Source organism: Tribolium castaneum, chromosome 7, assembly GCF_031307605.1.
Source record: "Tribolium castaneum strain GA2 chromosome 7, icTriCast1.1, whole genome shotgun sequence".
NCBI lineage: Eukaryota > Metazoa > Arthropoda > Insecta > Coleoptera > Tenebrionidae > Tribolium > Tribolium castaneum.
Window position 1 is genome coordinate 17,661,580 of NC_087400.1, and position 18,374 is coordinate 17,679,953.

An 18,374-nucleotide genomic window follows, 5' to 3' on the forward strand; every position below is an offset into this window, starting at 1 on the left:
TCAAGAAACATCCCTTATGCCACCTGATGTTTTGGAAGGGGTCTTCTTTCTTCCCAGAATGGACCAGGAAGGCTTTCAGATCGGCGTAGGTGAACCAGGGTTCCTCATGTGTGGTGGGTGGTCCATCTCTTTGGGGCGTACTTCTCGAACGACCTGATGATGACTTGGGGCTCGTCCTCTACGGTGTCGACCCTTTCAGGTTACAGTCAGTAACTGTTTCTACGCCTTTGTTTGTTCCCAATGGGTACGACGGCAATACGTCACAGAGTCGGGACTTCCAGCTTGTAGCTTGGTTTAGGAAGTCCTCCACTTCATGTTATTTTGAGTTTTTGACTGACGTTTTCTCCTATCCCCCCGGTTCTACGGCTACCTGCCTCTCCTTCAGCTCTCCCTGTCCGACCGCTCTGTCTTTGGTTTGTGAGGTTCTTCTCGTGGGCGTTGGGCAGAAGAAAAAAAAAACAACAATTACAAACAATCCTTAACCTATTTACATCTATCAGAGTCACTGACTCTACTACATTACATGATTCTTGACCTAGATACTACATATTATTACTATTTTGCTGACAAGTCCGAACTAAGTCGAGTTAGTTCGACCTTGTCAGGTATCTTCTTTCATCCTTAGCCGTGACTGTGACCCAGATATTATTATCAACAGTCCGACCATGAACTATTTCTCGCTTTTTTTTTCCAAAAATTTCTTCCCTTTTTTTTTGTAACCCCATAATACTAGCTAGGTACCCTTATAAAATCTATTCCCCCTTTTGTTTGTCTTTCTCTATGTCCCATGACTCCCTTAATTTTGTGTTTGTTTTTTTTTTTCTCTTTAGATTTCACTTACGTTGTGAATCATTACTTCACTCCTAGTTGGGAGTGGCTCCAAAGTCACTCTGGTCTTTTGACCTCTTGCCAAAGACAGCAGGCTTGCTTCATCCAGTTCGAGTCGTCCCTCCGACCGACTCTTTTCCCTGTGGTTCACTCTTGGCCTTGGAGAAAGTACTTCATTTTCCTCCGAACTCGCGCTGCCTTCTTCTTCTCGAATTTTTGACCCTTGCCGAGAGTTTGCTTCTTTTGAATTTCTTTTCCTGCAGCACAACTTAATAATTTTTGCTAATACATAAATAAGAAAGGTTAATAATGCTATGTGCATGAGCACGAGAACCACTTGGTGTCCCAATTGGCTCTCCTCACCCCAAGCGTGCACTCCTGGAGTAGGAGCGATTATTATCCCTCCTGGATTCCTTTTTAACACCAAGTATGCCACGAACACTGACAGGACCGTGTTCCAAATCAGTAAAATCGTATCACCGTGCAAAGCGTATGTGGCGCTGAACTCATGGTCGATGTTATGATTATTCAGCTGTTCTCTTATCTCTTCCACTCGATTTGCTGTTGATGTCAGATTGAGATGGGGAACGGTGAGAGTCCAGTTCAAGTTGAGACATTGGCTTACGTTCGTAAATCTTAATTGGTCCTTCTGTCTAAATTCACCTAATACTAGTGAACCAAGCGAGGACCATATTGCCGGTATCACGTGGACTACGGATACTTCCTTCACTTCCTGCTCTATGCATGGGTATCTTTTTTCAATTAAGACTTCTTCCCTTGAAATAAGTGTACAATGACAGGGCACGTGAATTTTTCTTGCTCCCGGTTGAATTTTGTCGCTTGTAGGTCCGATTGTGGTTTCATGTGCGTCACAGCGAATACTGGCTTTTTCGTCAATATGAGTCATGATAAATATTTCGTCTTCGATCTCTGTGATAGTCAGTGCTTGTGATCTGTAGCATGTCATAGGACAATGGCTTCCTAATTCTTCGATTGACCCCCCTGAGATTAATTTTCTTACGCACGTCGGCCCATGAATCGAATCGGCCAAAAACCTCGGTAGGAAACACAATTTATTTTCAAAAGGTCGACAGTGGTGCAGGCTCACACCGGAGATTGTTCTCGTCTCTGTTTTCTTCCCGTTCGAAATTGCGACATATGTGCTCTCATGTTGAATCCTGCAAGTGTGGTTGTACCAGGCGAAAGGTACACTGATTAACTCATACAGAGTCCAGGTGTAACCTTTTCTTCTAATTGGGATTCGTGCCTGTATGGTTATGTTTCCTCCAGTCAGCGTGCAATCACTTATCGGTAGCGTGTATAACATCCAGATGTTACTCATAGGAATGGCCAGTTCCTGATCGTGTTGCTGGATGTGTAGGGCTAATTTCTGTAGGTCTTTTCTCAAAATTGCTGGTGGTAAGATGGTCTGAGGTATCAAGTGTTGTTTACAGGCGGTCGCAATTTCGTTTTCTTCCATCGTCCTTAAGTTGTTCAAGGTCCTTTTTAAATTTAGATAGGTGTTGTAGACCGCCGCTGTGATTAATTTTTCATCCTCCTCCATGTGAATATTGTTGTTGTTTGTCATGTCCATTGCCAGTTTTTCGATTATGTGCATCCTTTTCTCCACCTTTTCAAAAGCGGTCGCTGCTTCTTTTTGGTACGCTGCAAATTCGTGTGACTCCTTACCTATGTTTTTCAAGGTTTCGCTTAATCCTCGTTGGATTTCTTCCACGTGTTGTGCTAATTCGCCTTCTGTCATTGCCAACTTATTAAATTTTTGTTGTGTCGCAAACCCGCAACACCATTCGAATGAACTTGCTATGAAGTCCAGCGCCCTTTGAAATCTTCTGTTTGTTTGGTGGCCCGCTTTAACCTGACTGTCCACCATTTGTCCCAACATTGAACGTTCCCTCTCATAGATGGTCGAAAGTCTCCCCATCTCATCGATTATTTTACATCCGACTTTTCCTTCTCCTCTGCTACAATAGTTGATCGGGTTAATTTCACTTTCTGTCTTCATGTTTGACCTCCAGCTCGTCGAATAGGTGAGGGGAATGGTGGCTTCATAATTAATTGTCCCTGGTAACTTTTTCCAGTACACCCCTGTACTGATTTCGACTTCCTCTGCTAGAGACATGGTCATGGGAAGAATAAAAAATCTGCAAGAAGATACATTTTAATTTTTATTTCATAATTTTCCTAAAACTACCCTTATCCCTTAATTAGTTTCTTAACCTATCTTACACACTATTAATTACACAGATTTTTTTTCACGGGCCCTGAGTCGGAGAAGTCCATGGGTCGTGATATTTCAAAATCCGACTGACGTGAACAACTTCGCGTTTTGGCTTCTTTTTCGTACCAAGCTCCAATTCGTAGTTGACATCACTAACTTTTTTCACCACTGTGTACGGCCCAAACCATCGGCACATCAATTTGGGACTTTTTCCTATTTTTCGCCTTGGTACGAACATCTTTACTTGTTCTCCCACTGAAAAGTCCACATGTCGATGAAAGGAGTCGTACCGGTCCTTGTCGTATCCTTGCCGTTTGGTGATATTTGCCGCCGCTTGCGCTTGAATTGCGAGCAGTTTTTCCCGAATTTCAATGATGTCCTTGTTCTCCACTTGCATTGCCAATAAATTTGCCTCCGTCGGCAATGTGGGAAGTCTTCCGAACAATACTAAATAGGGTGGGTACCCCGTAGTTGCCTGCACGCTTGTATTGTACCCGAACGTTGTGGGTTTTACGTATTCGTCCCAATCTCGCTGGTCAGTCCCGGTAAAAATGGCTAACATACCCGCTAATGTTTTGTTGTATTTTTCAACGAGTCCGTTTGTTTGTGGTCTGTACGCTGTTGTGTATAAGTCCTTCGCCACGCCCATTAATTTCAATAATTCGGTTACCATTTGGCTCCGAAACACTGTTCCCCTGTCACTCAAAAAACAACGCGGTGCTCCATAAATGGTAATTACATTTTCGAATATGAATCTTGAGACGCTCTTTGCTGAACCGTCCTTGATGGCTCCTGCAATTGCATATCTGGAAACATATTCTGTGCAGACAATTACCATTGTATTTCCTGACTGCGATTTGGGAAATGGTCCTAAGAGATCTACCGAAAGCATTGACCAAATTGTCCCCACAGGAATTGGTTGTAGCAATCCTGCTCCTTTTTTGAAATCTTCACCTTTTCGAGACTGGCAATCCGGACATCCCCTAACAAATTTTTCCACATCTTTTTGTTGTCCAGTCCAGAAGTACCTTTCTCGAATTTTTTCCAATGTTTTAGTTGTCCCTAAATGTCCGCTTAGTGGATCACTGTGGTGGTTATATAAGATTTCCCCTATTAAAGATTTTGGAATTGCGAGTAGGTGATCTCTTCCGACTTCGCGAGTGTTTTTCTTATATAGCACCCCATCTATAAGAGAAAAATTTTTTGCCCTTCTTCTTGTCCCTATTGGGATATTTGTGTCATTGTCGTTTTCCACTGCGGTTATTAATTCCTTTAGTTCATCGTCCTCTAGCTGAAGTTGTCTCAACTCGTCTGGTTCTACGAGGTAAGTTGGGATTTCTTCGCAATCGACCTCATCGGCTTCGTTCCCTTCGGCTACCGGATTCCTTGACAAGCAATCAGCATCCTTGTGTTTTGACCCGCTTCGATGAACCACGGTGTACTGAAATTCTGATAATTTTATGGCCCATCTTGCTAGTTTTCCAGTTGGATCTTTGATTGATTTTAACCAGCGAATTGCGCTATGATCTGTGACAATTTTTACGTGTCTACCGTGTACTAAATGTCTTAGGTATGATAGAGCCCACACGCACCCCAAACATTCTAATTCTGTAATTCCCAAGTTCCTCTCGTTCTTTGTTAGGCTGCGGCTAACAAAAGCGATAGGGTGGCTTTGTTGGTCTTCTCCCACCTGTAATAAAACTGCTCCGAGCCCCTGCAGACTGGCGTCCACTCTTAACTCGCAATCCTTGTTCGGGTCAAATCTTCGAAGAACTGGTGTTGTCGTCATTTTCTCCTTTAGCATGTTGAACGCCTGTTCCTGTTCCTTACTCCATTCGAATTTCAGTTTTCTTTTTGTTACTTCATGTAGTGGGCGAGCAATGGCTGAGAAATTCTTAATAAATTTGCGGTAGTAGTTGCACATTCCTAAAAATCGTTGAACCTCCTTGACTGATTTTGGCGTCGGCATATTTGCAATGCCGTTTATTTTATTCTGATCCACGCTGATGCCCTCAGCGTTCACTTTAAACCCTAGTATTTCGATTTCCTTTTTCAGATAATGGCACTTACTTGGTTTTAACGTCAGTCCTGCTTTTCGAAGCCTCTGAAATACCCTTTTTAATTTTTCGATGTGTTCCTCAACGGTCCTCGAAAAAATGATGATGTCATCTAAATAGATTAGGATGTCCTTCCACTTCATATCCGAAAAAAGTTTGTCCATAAGAGCTTGGAAAGTTCCTGGTGCGCAACAAAGACCGAATGGCATGACGTTAAATTGATACTGACCTTGACCCTGAGCGATAAATGCTGTGTACTCTTTACACTCTTCTTTGACGGCTACCTGCCAATATCCGCTTGTTAAGTCCAGGGTTGAGTAGTATTGACTGTCGTGCCCGATGTAGGTCATTACGTCGTCTATGTTGGGAATGGGATAGTTGCATTTCTTCGTCACTTCATTTAACTTCCGATAGTCGACGCAAAACCTCATTTTTCCGTCTTTTTTTTTCGTCAGTACCACTGGAAATCCCCACGGACTCGTGCTCGGCTCGATTATTTTGTTTTCCAACATTTCGTTAATTTGGTCGTTAATAATTTCGCGTTCTATGTGTGATACCCTGTATGGCTTACACTTAATGGGTTTGGCTCCTTGTACATCTATTTCGTGTTCTACTAAATTTGTTTTACCCAACTCTGACGTTGAGTTCGCAAAAATGTCCGAGAATTCCTGTAATAGTTTGTTTATTTTCTTTTTATCTGACTCCGGTAAACAGCTGTTTATGTTGTGGTCATCAGGTTTCACGCTGTGTTTCTTTATCGACGTGTACAAGAAAAATTTTTCGCCAAGTAGATCGCCCGCCTCCTCCTGTAACCATCCCAGTGTTGTTCCCTTATAAACACGAATGCAGTTGTTTGCTCTTGAAGTGAGTACTGTTTCAAGTTGATTGTTATTGGTTTTTTCTAATAAACCAATCAGCAGTCCCCTAGGTACCAAAAATCGTTCATTTTTTATGAATTCGCCATCTTTTCCGTCTTCCTGTTTGACACTTGTCCCTAATTTAATTCTTACCGGGCGTCCAGGTCTGAGAATAACATCTGTCTGTGTCATCACTTTGATTTTCTTGATGTCGTCAGCGTTTTTCGTCTCCGTTTGTAGTACGGTAGTGTTTGTGTCGTCACTCTTTGACCTATTTTCCGACTTCGTTCTTATCTTCACTCCTGCTCTCGGGAAATGGATCATTTTTTCCCCGTAGTTTATGATGACCTCTTCGCGCTTTAAAAATGCATCTCCTAAGATTACCGGACTTGGCAATTTATCAACTACGATTGCCTCGAATTCGAATTTCCTATTACCTAAATGTAGTTCAAAATTTGTCTTACCTAAGGTGGGAATTTTGTGGTTCCCTACCGTCCTTAAAAATAATCTATTCTTATCTGATAACTTATTCTCTACTAACTCTCTACTTACAAGATTATTACTACACCCCGTGTCTATTATGACGTCTACGTTCTTACCTCTATGATACCCCGTTATTAATAATATATTTGTCGGCGTCCCGGTTGTGAAAATGCTGTCGACTTGGACGACATCCGGACGCACGTCGGACGCCGTCCTTACTCTTTTCCCGCATAATTTTTTCCGTCGCTCCTACCTTCGTTCTTATTCCTGTTCCGGCAGACGGCCGCAAAATGTCCAGGTTTTCCGCAAATGAAGCATTTTTTCGTCTGGGGAGCCGGGTTCCTCTCGAAGTTCTTTCTTTCTTGATTTCTGCAAACCGATGCGTAATGTCCCGGTTTACCACAAGAAAAACAGATGGGTCTCCCGTCCTTGGTCCTAGTATTTGGGAATTGTTGTCGCCGATTTTCCCATTTCCGGTTTTCCTCGTGGCTGGTCCGTGACCTGTTCGCTTCCGTTTGCTGACGGTGCGTTCTGTCGTTCATTGTTACGAACGCACTGTCCGCTGAAATGTTGTTGATCAGCGATTTTTTCTTCACTTCGCTAATTTTGAAGACAAGATTTTTGATGTCTCTCTTACTCATCTCTGGGTCGCTAAACATCAAAAATGTTTCCGCTAACTGTGGCAGCAAACCCTCCTCGAAAAACATCCTGAATGTCGCATCCGACATTTGAGGGTCATATTCCTGTTGAAGCGACAATAACTCGAAATAATAGGATTTTATATCTTCATTCACTCCCTGTTTGCGGCTTTCAAACCTCATTCTTGCGTTTTTCGTGGAATTTCCTCGTCCGAATTCCTCTAGGAAGTCTGCCACTAATTGCCTCCACGTTTTTGTAGCGTTTTGTGCTTCTCCTGTGTACTCATTGTACCAAACCGACGCCGCTTTTTCTAGGAAAATCGGAAGGTACGCAATTTTTAAGTTGTCGTCCCAAGCGTTCGCCAGTGCTACCCTATTGTATGTTTGTATGAAGGTATTTGGATCCACCGTGGCTGGATTGAAGGAAGGTGGCGACAAAAATTTTGGCGTTGCCGGGGTTTTGGCCGTAGCCAGAGCCTGGCGGATGGTCGTGTCGGCCATTACTTCGTTTTCTTCGTTCTTCGTCTCTTGTTTCTCTTTTGTTTCCTCGGTGCCCTTAACGCTTTCCTCGTTTTCGTCCTCTTCTCCTGCCGACTCGTCGTGCTCTCTGTCTTTCCTTCTTTCAAGAATCGTCTCCAGTTCCCTTACTGTTTTCCATGAACCTCCCGCTTGCACCACTATCTCTACGCTTCCGGTTGGGGGTACCGATTGCTGTCCAAAAATTTCGGTACTGCGAAATGGCGGTTTAAATTGCGCGTACTCGTGCTCCTTTGCCCGTCTTCTTGTCAGTGGCGGTTCCCTTTCTTCGCCCTTGGGCATTGACTCCTATTTTCGCTGACCCCTAACTTTTACGCGAACATATTGCCTCCTATCCACCGATCGTGCCGTCGGCGAATTCCACGTCACGGTAATTTTTCAATTATAAATCTTTCATACTAATACGAACTTCATTTTAAAATTCCGAAATCTTGGGGCGCCTCCACCATAATGTCACGTGTGTGACGGGGTGGACAGGGGACAATAATCAAAACGGAAGCTTTCTTTCATAAGAGTCTATATTTAACTACCAAACTAACACTAATGTGATGTAAAGATTTACTTACATTCTAGTCGCTATAAAGCTCTTCATGGCACCGACCATATGTCACCCTTTGTCACTTTCCACTGACTATCAACGAATGAATGAATTCTACGTTTCTCTACGGCGACCCCGTAGTTCGAACCACCGGAAGGCTGACTTAGCTATTGCTCATCGGAATTCGCAAATTCCGATATCAGCAATAGCTTGCAACCTCGCTAGGGTGTTCGACCTAAGAGGAAGCTCAACTTCCCGTTGGTGACAATATATTTAAAATGGTATATAAAAATAACGAATCAACTGATCTAGAAAAACAAATCTGGTAGAAATATAGTGTACTGATCAATGAAATGGAACGCCTGAACCGATCAAAAGTATCTATGCCCATAATAGAAGGCGTAGGTATAGGGGTACAACTTAGGATGCTAGAATGCATCACAGGTCGAGCTGGAATTAGAGTGGACCTCTATAGTCCGGCATCCTTTGCGGCTAAAGTTATTGGAGGTGCAAAAACAAGTTCGGCCACAATGAGTTAAAACAACAAGCTCTCCAAATACTGCAATGCCAATAACAGGCAAACAGTGGCAGTTTCCTAAAAATAAAAAATATGAGACAATCATTGTTGGAGGGAAAGATAAAAAAACCCAACCGGAAGAATTAATAAGGGAATTAAAATCAAAAATCAACATTACAAAGTTCGAGGCACAAGTGAGAACACTGACATCCACCAGAAACGGCAAGATTGCCATAAGACTAGCACCAGCTAAAGGCAGTGAAAATAAGGCCTTGTGTGAAGCCATCTTAAAACAAGTGGATACAGTTGAGGCCGAAATCTACAGAGACACAACTGCGATACTAATTAAGGATCTCGATCATGAGGTTAACGCCGAGGAAATTAAAGCGGCAATCAGTAAAGCACTGTACGGTGACAATAAGATAGTGGATTTCATCGACATCAATGGGTTGAAAAAGTCAGTACCAGGCAGAGCATTAACAGCTATAGCGGTCCTCCCAGCAGCAGATGCTGCAAAAATACTGGACAAAAAAAGAATACGCATAGGATGGAATATGTGCCGGGTCAACGAAAACCTGGTGCCAACTAGGTGCTACAACTGCCAAGGATACGGCCACACCTCAAGTAGGTGTGCCCGAGAGACCAAAATGCCAGCGGGGGCATGCTTCCGATGTGGCCAGGATGGACATCAAGCGAATAGCTGTAGAAATGACCCCTTCTGCATAATTTGCAACCAGAAAGGTCATAGATCAGACTCCCCAAACTGTCCCGCATACCGGAGTGCAGTGGAAGATAAGCGGCGGAGGACGGTGGCCGCAAGATTAAAATAAATATGGCAGACAGGAATAACGACGAGAATAGAAAACCAAAGGCTCTAAGATTTCTACAAACAAATCTAAATCGAAACAAAGCAGCAATGGATTTGTTCGAGGCAACAACCAAAAGCCATAGTAATGCAGCAGCTGTGATCTGCGAGCCAAATAAAAAGATGGTAAAAAAAGGAAAGTTCTGCTGTGATAAAAGTTGTGATATTGCAATTCAGATCTGTGATAAAGAATTGAAACTAGTCAAAAAAAGATGTGATACAAACTTTGTGGTGTGTGATATAGGTGTGTGTGTGTAGTTTATGGTTGTTATATTTTTCCAAATGTGTCCGTCAAAACATGTGAAAAGGTCCTAGAAAGAATAACAAATAGCATTAGGTTAATTAGAAATCGACCCATTTTAATCTGTGGTGACTTCAACGGGAAATCACACATGTGGAATGGATATCCTCGAACGACCTAATTGTTCAAAACATTGGAAATGAGCCAACGTTTGAAAAGAGGGGCCAAAGATCGCACTTAGATATCACCCTCACAAACCTGGAGGCTGCAAATTATGTCAGTAATTGGGAGGTCACAAAAAAGGAGGAAAACCTGAGTGACCATTATAACATATCATTTGAAATATCCAACTCCGATAATCCAGAGGAGTTAAAAAAAGAAACCCACAGAATAGCCACAACAAGAAAATGGAAATGGAAGTTTGATAAAAAAGAAGCTCTACAAAAGATACTAATTCAAAAGCTATCAGGAAATAGCACCGATAACTGGAGAATGGTTACTTCAATTATCGAGGACGCATGCAACCGAGAGCTTAAACAGATTAAGAGCAACAACAAGTTTCAACAAGTACACTGGTGGAACAGTGACATTGCGGAAGCCAGAAAAAACTGCATAGCCGCAAGGAGAGCAATGAATAGAGCTAACAAAAACAGGACCAGAAGCACTGAGGAGAGTAGAGTAAAATATAAGGAAACTAGAAAAAAACTAAAGAAAGAGATACAAAAGGCGAAAGGCATGGCGTGGGACAAACTGGTAAATGATATTGAGAGAGACATATGGGGACTAGGTTATAAAATAGTCGTCGGGAAACTTAAAAAGGACCTGGTTGCCATTACGGAGGAGACCACCACTGCTTTGAAAAAATTGTTCCCAGTAGTGCCCGAGATAAAGTGGACGAAAAACAATAGTACACAGGAGCAAAGCTTCACATTAGAAGAAATCCATGCAGCTGCAGGAAAATTAAATACCGGAAAGGCCCCAGGAGATGATGGCATACTGCCAGAAGTAGTAATAGCGGCGGTTGAAGCGATACCCGAAATCATCCTAGCGGTCATGAATAAACTGATAAAAGATAGGGAATTTCCCAAGGCATGGAAAACATCTAAACTGGTACTCATCCCAAAAAGTAACAACAAAGGCGAAGAACGGAAGTTTAGACCCATTTGCTTGACAAGTTGTATGGGGAAACTTTTTGAAATTCTAATACGAGATAGAATACAGAAACATGCAGAAGAAAATAGATTAATATCGGACTTCCAGTACGGTTTCAGGACCGGAAAATCCACCAAAGATGCTGTTAAAGAGGTTTGGAGCTTCGCCAAACTCGCTAACGAGGGTTCTTATGGGAGAAAAGACTACTGCGCTCTGGTGGCTCTCGACATAGAAAACGCGTTCAACACAGCAAGGTGGAATAAAATCGTGGAGGCAATGGTGAGGAAAGGTTTTGACCCCTACCTAGTAGAGATAGTTCAGGCCTATCTGCAGGACCGATGGGTCAAAACAGATAACGGAAAATGTATCCAAATGACATGCGGTATTCCGCAGAGTTCGGTGCTCGGCCCTATCCTGTGGAACATCATGTATGATGCGGTGCTGGAGATAGAAATGCCAGTCGGGGTAAAAATGATAGCCTTCGCTGACGACCTAGCGGTTCTTACCCTAGGGAGGACAGAGGAGCAGTTAATGGACACTACAAACAAGGCACTAGGAAAAGTAAGAACATGGATAAACGACCAGAACCTAAAATTGGCAGACCAAAAAACAGAAGCCGTCCTCTTGATAGGGAGAAGAAGACCCAAAAAAAACATTCGATTTAAAATAGGAGACCACGAAGTCACACCTGGACCAAGTATAAAGTACTTAGGTATCCACATTGACACGGACATGACTTGCAGTACTCACGTAATAAAAACAAGCAAAAAAGCAGAGGGTATAGGGGCGGCAGTGGCCAGATTAATGCCAAACATAAGAGGCCCCCGCTATAGCAAGCGGAAAATATTAGCCTCGGTAATCACACGTGTGTTACTGTACGGAGTTGATGCCTGGAAACAAGCCTTAGAAATTAACAAAAATGTCATTAAACTTACTGCAGTTCAAAGAAAGACCGCATTAAAGATAATTAGTGGATATAGGACCACTTCTCCGGAGGCGGCATTAGTTATTGCGGGTATCCCGCCAATTAAACTGTTAATCCACGAACGGATAAGAAGGAAAAATACAAAAATTAATATGAGCGAGGCAAGAAGACAAACCCTAGAACAGTGGCAAAAAAGTGGGAAGCTAATAAGTCAACGGCCCAATGGACCAAGAGACTTATCCCTAATATCGACAAATGGGTCACGAGAGAACATGGCGAGATCGATTTTTGGTGGTCTCAGGTATTGACAGGCCATGGTTGTTTTGGTTCGTACCTAAACAAAATCCAAAAAGAAAATAGACCCGCGTGTTGGTTCTGCGGTGAGAGCAAACACGACGCTAAACATACAATTTTTTACTGTGAGAAATGGAAGGAGGATAGACAAATAATGACTAACCAAATAGGAGAAATACTTACAGTGGAAAACTTTCAAGAGCAAATCCTTTCCAGTGAGGAAAACTGGAAGGCTGTAGGTGAGATGATAAAGAGTACCATGAGAAAAAAAGAGGAAGCGGAACGCGACCGAGAACCGCTAAGACAAACTTAGAAAGGCGGACACTAAATATTGACGAGAATGCCCCCTCCACTTTGAAGAAATGCTCTACGGCGGTCCCGGAGTGGAGTGAGGAAGAGCGGTGGGTGGGTTTTTTTAGTGGGTCGGGATGCATTGCATGACCCAACCCCACACTCCCCGGCTTACGACATCCAAGCCGGGAGCTCCTGTAGGAGTTTTTTTCCCCCACCGCTATAAAAATAAAAAAAAAAAATAAAAAAAAAGGCGCAAATGTCCCTACTTCTTGAACCACAACCCGGACCATCCTGGCTGGAAACGACACCATCACAAAAGGAGCAAATGACTGAGGTTCTTTTGCAATGTATGTAAATACTAGTAGTTTTTTGTACGATTTATACTAAGTATTCTTCATAAAAATGTTGTTAATTTAAATATGATTACCATCATAGAGTCATAAATAATTATGAACATTTTACAGGCGATGTTATTGAGCCGCCACTCGAGCCATTTGCTTGGGCTGACAGCACTCCATTGGAAATGACAAAGGTTGTTTTACAAAGTATGTAAAGTTTAGCCGTCATTTTTATGTCGTTTATTCAAAATAGTATTCTTTATTGATAACGTCATAGGGCCACAAAATAATTAGGAACATTTTACAGGTGATAATATTGCGCCACAACCTGGATCGTCGTGGGCTGGCACAACGGATAATACTGAGCCACAACCTGGGCCATCAGGAGTTTCTCAACAAAGTATGTAAATCGTAGAAATTATGTTTCTGAATAAGCAGTTGGCTTTTTTAAAAATTTTATTTCAAGTAATTACAAGCGCGGTGAGACATAGAGTGTCTCCCCTCTACAATTTAGCATATATTTATAATATAAAAAATGTTTACTAAGCATTAAGCACTAAGGGGATATTTTGCACATATAATTCCTCCCCTCTTAGCCCGAAACTCCGGAGAAGAACTAAAATTTGGCATCGCGGGGTAGTTCTACTGGCTCAGGGGCTTCTTCCGTTTGGTTTCTTCGCCGAAATGCTATCTTCTGCATCATAAACCAGATGGCTAAGGCTAGAAATACAAAATACAATATAGCAGTTCCGGTTAGGTGCCAAATATTTTTGCTATCTTCGTAGGGGTACATCTGAAGTCGAGGCAGGTTGTTAGTTAAACTTGTAACTTGAAGGGTCCTCAAGGTTAGCTTGGGAATCTTCACATTATTTCTTGCGGGAAGTCTGAAGTCTTCTAGGATTATGGGTTTTCCTTCAGTTGTGTCATTAAAAATCAGAAGTTGATCATTGACGTATTTTTGGCAGTTTAGTTGATTTTCGAAGAGAAAGACACCTTGGATTTGGTGTTGTGCCAAAACATTGGAGCAAGAAGTTTTTGATGGAAACTGGTACCGGAAAAATGCCTAGATACTGATTAATTTCGGGAACGAATTCGAGAGTTTGGAGCCTGTTGAGCTGGATTGGAAGACATTTTTCGAACGTGTTTTTAAATAAGATTTCCATTTGACAAGAAATATTAACATAGGTCCTTAATTCATTTTTACAGAAGTATTCCTTTTGGATTTTGTCACAGATGTCTGTTAACGGCCACAAATAGGACTCGCCTTTTAAAACATATTTTGCAGATGGTATGATTGTTTGAAATTTCTGGTCTGGAAGAGGTATTAAGTAAAATAATTCTAATTCACGTGTTTCGTACAAAGGAAAAGAAAGAAAATAAATTATTTCGAATTCTTTAATGACACATTTGGTTGACAAAATTCTTTTATAATTTTGAATGTTTTCAGATTTTACAGAAAATGGTAAATGATTTTTATAAATAGATTCGATTTTCAAAAGTTCTTTGAAAAGTTCTTCATTTGTTATTATGCTTGGGTGAACAGTTTGTAATTTACAAAATGCCAATGAATTTTCAATATCTTGAGCAATATTCAAAATTACATTGAATAAATGACTAAGCTGGTTCAAGGTGTCTTTGATAAATAAAGTGTTTATTTGATTTCTTGTGACGTTTTGGAATTTTGATGTTAACGAGTACAATGCTCTCTCGTTATGTTCGATATCCTTTATAGTTTTTTCGAATTTATTAATTATTTCTTGATTAATTGAATATTGATTAGTCAGTTGATGTGCGATGTTATTTTGATTTTGTTTTATTGTGTTAATGACACTAGTTATTCTTTCATTATCTTCGGAGTCCATATTTCCTGTAATAGTTTTTATGATTGATCCTAATATGTTAACTAATCCTCTTTTTGCTCGTTTATTTTGGAAAAATGGGTAAAGTTTTTCGTCTACAAGATTAATGTTATAATGAATAATTTTTAAATAATTTTGAATTTCTTTTTGAGTTTCAGTTTCATTAGCCGTTGAGTTTTTCACGATTTCTAAGTAGGTTTGCAATTTATTATATTCTGTTAAAAGACCGGAAATATCAAAATAGTGGGTCATGTGATGGGAAGAAGATTGAAGCCTTGCTTTACCTAAATTTATGGGAAGGATGCCAGGGTTATTTGTAATGTTTCGGTCTGACGAAACGGTAACCATTAGCCAGGTTACGAAGATGTACCTGCAATGGAATTTTCTTGTTTAGTTGGTCGTTTAACATTATCCATATGGAGTTTATTAAATTTTCTGCCGGTTTTTGATTTATTGATTTTAGGTTTTATCGTTTTACGGTCACGATTTGTCTCTAAAATTTCTTCTTTCTTATATCGGTTTCGAACTTTTGATCTAAAATTACTTTTTACGAAGACTGTGTCAGGTAATTTAGTTGGTATGTTTTCCCTATTTTCATTTAATTTGGTTATTAATTTTTCTTTGTTTTCTGTTAGTCGTTTGTTAATTTCTTTAAAAATGATTTGCAGTTTTTCTTTATGAGACTGTAAATGGTTGTTTAAAATTACATATTCTAAATTAATATCTCCAATTTCTTGTTCATTGTTCAAATTCAAAACATTGAAAGGGGTTAGTTTTGTGGTACTGTGGATGGAATTATTATAGGCAATTGTGGCATATAAAATTTTTGTTGAGATTGGGTCTTTAGAAAATTCAGGACGATTGTTGAGTAAATTTAGATGTTCTAAAAATGTTGAATGGAAACGCTCTATAAGTCCATTACTTGCTGGGTGATGAGGGCTACAGAAATGGACATCAATTTTGTGAAGTCGGAAAAATTCTGTTACAACACCGTTATCGAATTCTGATCCATTATCAGTTATAATCAAACTGGGGACAGAATGATGACTAAAGAAAATCAGTAATTTTTTCATTATTTCTATTGCTTGCATGTTTTCGAGTAGATATACTTGAGCATATTTACTGAAAGCATCAATGATTGTTAAAAATTTGTGGGATTGGTATTTTAATACGTCTATATGAACAATCTCGAATGGTTTGGTTGGTGTCGGAGTCAAATTGAATTTTAGCTTCAATGGTTTGCGGTCGTATTTTACAGCTTTACATATTTCACATTTATTGATAAAATTTTGAATAGCTTTTTGCATGTTAGGCCAATAGTAACGGGATGAAATTTTCTGTAGGGTTTCATTAATGCCACGATGATTAGATTTACCGTAATGATAGTTTTGAATTATAGCAATTTGTTCTTCGGGGGATTCGACGTCTTCTAAAATTTTAAGGTGCCTTTTAAATAATATTGATTCATTGAAATGTTCTCTTAAAATGTTTCCGGTTATTTCATAAAGTTCGTCCGATGCGAAGTGACATGCATATGATACTTGGGGTATAACATAATTTTTTATAAAGTTTAGGATATTATTTTTCGAATCATTGCGTGAAATTTGGACTGTTATTCTTTGTTTTGAATTTTCAAATAATTTGATTACTACCGGATCTGAAGGATTGTTTGTAACGGAAATGAATTGAATTTGATTTTTGCCAAAATTTAACGGGTCTTCAGAAATAGGTATTAAACAGACGGGGTTTTCTTTGTTAGTATGAATTGTAATGTTATCGTCGCTTTCATCGATAGTTTGTTCCAAATCTTTATCGGGTTCTACGCGGGTAGAACTTATGTCATCTTCTTTATTAATGAGTTCTTGATTAAATTTTTTTATATATTCGAATATTGGTTTATCCGAATAATCTGTTTCTGGTTCAGAATTGTCTGGGGTTGTAGCCATGTTTAAATTTGGAGGTCGCGATAAAGCGTCGGCGTTACTATTTAATGTTCCTTTTTTATAGTGGATTTCGTAATCAAATTCTTCAAGACGTAAACGCCATCTGACTAATTTAGAGTTAGGCTCTTTAAGCGAAAAAAGCCATTTTAGTGGTTGATGATCGGTGACTATTTTAAATTTTCGTCCATACAAATAAGGGCGAAAATATTTGGTTGCCCAAACAATGGCAAGCAGCTCCTTTTCGATTGTGGAGTAGTTAATTTCATGTTCGTTCAGGGTTCGCGAGGCGAATGCGACAGGTAAATCGCTACCGATGGTTCCTTGTGAGAGAACAGCACCAATGGCGTAATTACTTGCATCAGTCGTCAAAATAAATTGTTTGTCAAAATCTGGGTATTGTAAGATAGGATCATTGGTTAAAAGGTTTTTGCAAAATTCAAAACAATTTTTGTAATCAGTTTCATTTGGGTCAATTTTATGGTCTTTCTTTAGTCGAATAGTTAATGGTTTTGTAATTTTTGCGAAATTTTTAATGAATTTTCGGTAGTATCCAATTAAACCAAGAAAACCTTTGAGTTGTTTCGGTGTTGTTGGAATACTATAGTCTAAAATAGCTTTAATTTTGTCTGGATTTGGTTTTATACCTTCCGGGGTAATGACGTGTCCTAAATAATTTACTTCTTTTTTTAAAAATTCGCTTTTATCCAATTGTATCTTAAAGTTAAATTTGCGTAGTCGGTCAAAAACAGCTGTTAATTTTTGAATATGTTCTTGCAAAGATGTCGAGAAAACAATTATGTCGTCTAAATACACGATGCAACAGTTATTTACGATACCGCGTAATACATTGTCCATCACACGTTGGAATGTTGATGGGGCGTTTTTCAAGCCGAAGGGCATTCTGACGAATTCGTAATGCCCATTTTCTACCGTAAATGCAGTTTTTTGGACATCGTTTGGGTCTACTTCTATCTGGTGGAAACCGGAAGCAAGATCGATTGTGCTAAAGTATTGACTACGACCCAGCTTATCGAGTATGTCATTGATATTTGGTAAGGGGTAACGATCTTCGACTGTTTGTTCGTTAAGTTTTCGATAGTCGATGACTATTCTCCATTTGCGTTGCCCGGAAGCGTCTAATTTTTTGGGTACTATCCAAATTGGAGAGGACCATGGCGAATCAGAAGGTCGGATTATGCCTTGTTTTAGCATTTTGGATATTTGATTTTGTACCTCCGTTTTGTGAATGTGGGGGTAACGATATGTTTTAGTGTGTATGGGAGTCTCGTCCTTCAAATTAATTTTGTGTTTCACTGCATTTGTAAATGTTAGGTTGTCAGAATCAAAATAAAAAATGTCTGAATAAGATTTCAGCAACTTTACTAAATTTTGACGCTCTTCTTTGTTACAGTGGTCTAATCTTACTTTGGAAAAATCAAAATTTTGTGTTTGAGGTTCAAGGTTGTTTAAATTTGGTATATCAAATTGGTCCTGTGGAATCACTTCAAATGGATGAGAGATGTCGACTTTTGTATGTTTGTTAGTAGGGTTTATTAACGACGTTAAAGCGAAATTATTTTCGACTTTAATGAGACTTTCGTGAATTTCTAGGTCTGAAAATGTATGTTTTGGTAAAAGGGCAGTTCCATTTTTAACGTTTGCAATCTTAATTTTTATTACTTGTTCGGAATTTGGCAGGACTTCGATATGATTATTGTAATCACATAATTTTTTAAAGTTTATATCGATTTGGGTATTGGGAAGAAAGA

At 39.9% G+C, this 18,374-nt stretch overlaps 2 protein-coding genes and 1 non-coding gene across 3 annotated transcripts; all 3 read right to left on the reverse strand.

Annotated features, from left to right (window-relative positions):
- Window positions 1-237: 237 nt before the first annotated feature.
- On the reverse strand, window positions 238-8,438 carry LOC135266736 (uncharacterized). Its single transcript, XM_064357976.1, has 2 exons — window positions 8,206-8,438; window positions 238-2,990 (listed from the first exon to the last, which is right to left on the reverse strand). The coding sequence occupies exons 1-2, from the start codon at window positions 8,241-8,243 to the stop codon at window positions 827-829; spliced, it is 2,202 nt and encodes a 733-aa protein (XP_064214046.1). The 5' UTR covers window positions 8,244-8,438; the 3' UTR covers window positions 238-826.
- A 2,642-nt stretch (window positions 8,439-11,080) lies between these two features.
- Window positions 11,081-11,151, reverse strand: Mir3883 (microRNA mir-3883). The gene has a single exon (NR_038739.1). It is a non-coding gene; the product is annotated as a microRNA mir-3883 (primary transcript).
- A 2,089-nt stretch (window positions 11,152-13,240) lies between these two features.
- On the reverse strand, window positions 13,241-17,955 carry LOC107398742 (retrovirus-related Pol polyprotein from transposon 297). Its single transcript, XM_015983927.2, has 2 exons — window positions 14,947-17,955; window positions 13,241-14,115 (listed from the first exon to the last, which is right to left on the reverse strand). Exon 1 carries the CDS (start codon window positions 17,815-17,817, stop codon window positions 15,019-15,021), a length of 2,799 nt encoding a protein of 932 aa, XP_015839413.2. The 5' UTR covers window positions 17,818-17,955; the 3' UTR covers window positions 13,241-14,115; window positions 14,947-15,018.
- Window positions 17,956-18,374: the final 419 nt, after the last annotated feature.

Coding starts and splice junctions, on each gene's coding strand:
- LOC107398742 (XM_015983927.2), bottom strand. CDS start 17,817: ATGCTAAAACAAGGCATAATCCGACCTTCTGATTCGCCATGGTCCTCT.
- LOC135266736 (XM_064357976.1), bottom strand. CDS start 8,243: ATGGTCGGTGCCATGAAGAGCTTTATAGCGACTAGAAT. Junction 2,991..8,205: donor AGCTTTATAGCGACTAGAAT/GTAAGTAAATCT, acceptor ATCTTCTTGCAG/ATTTTTTATTCTTCCCATGA.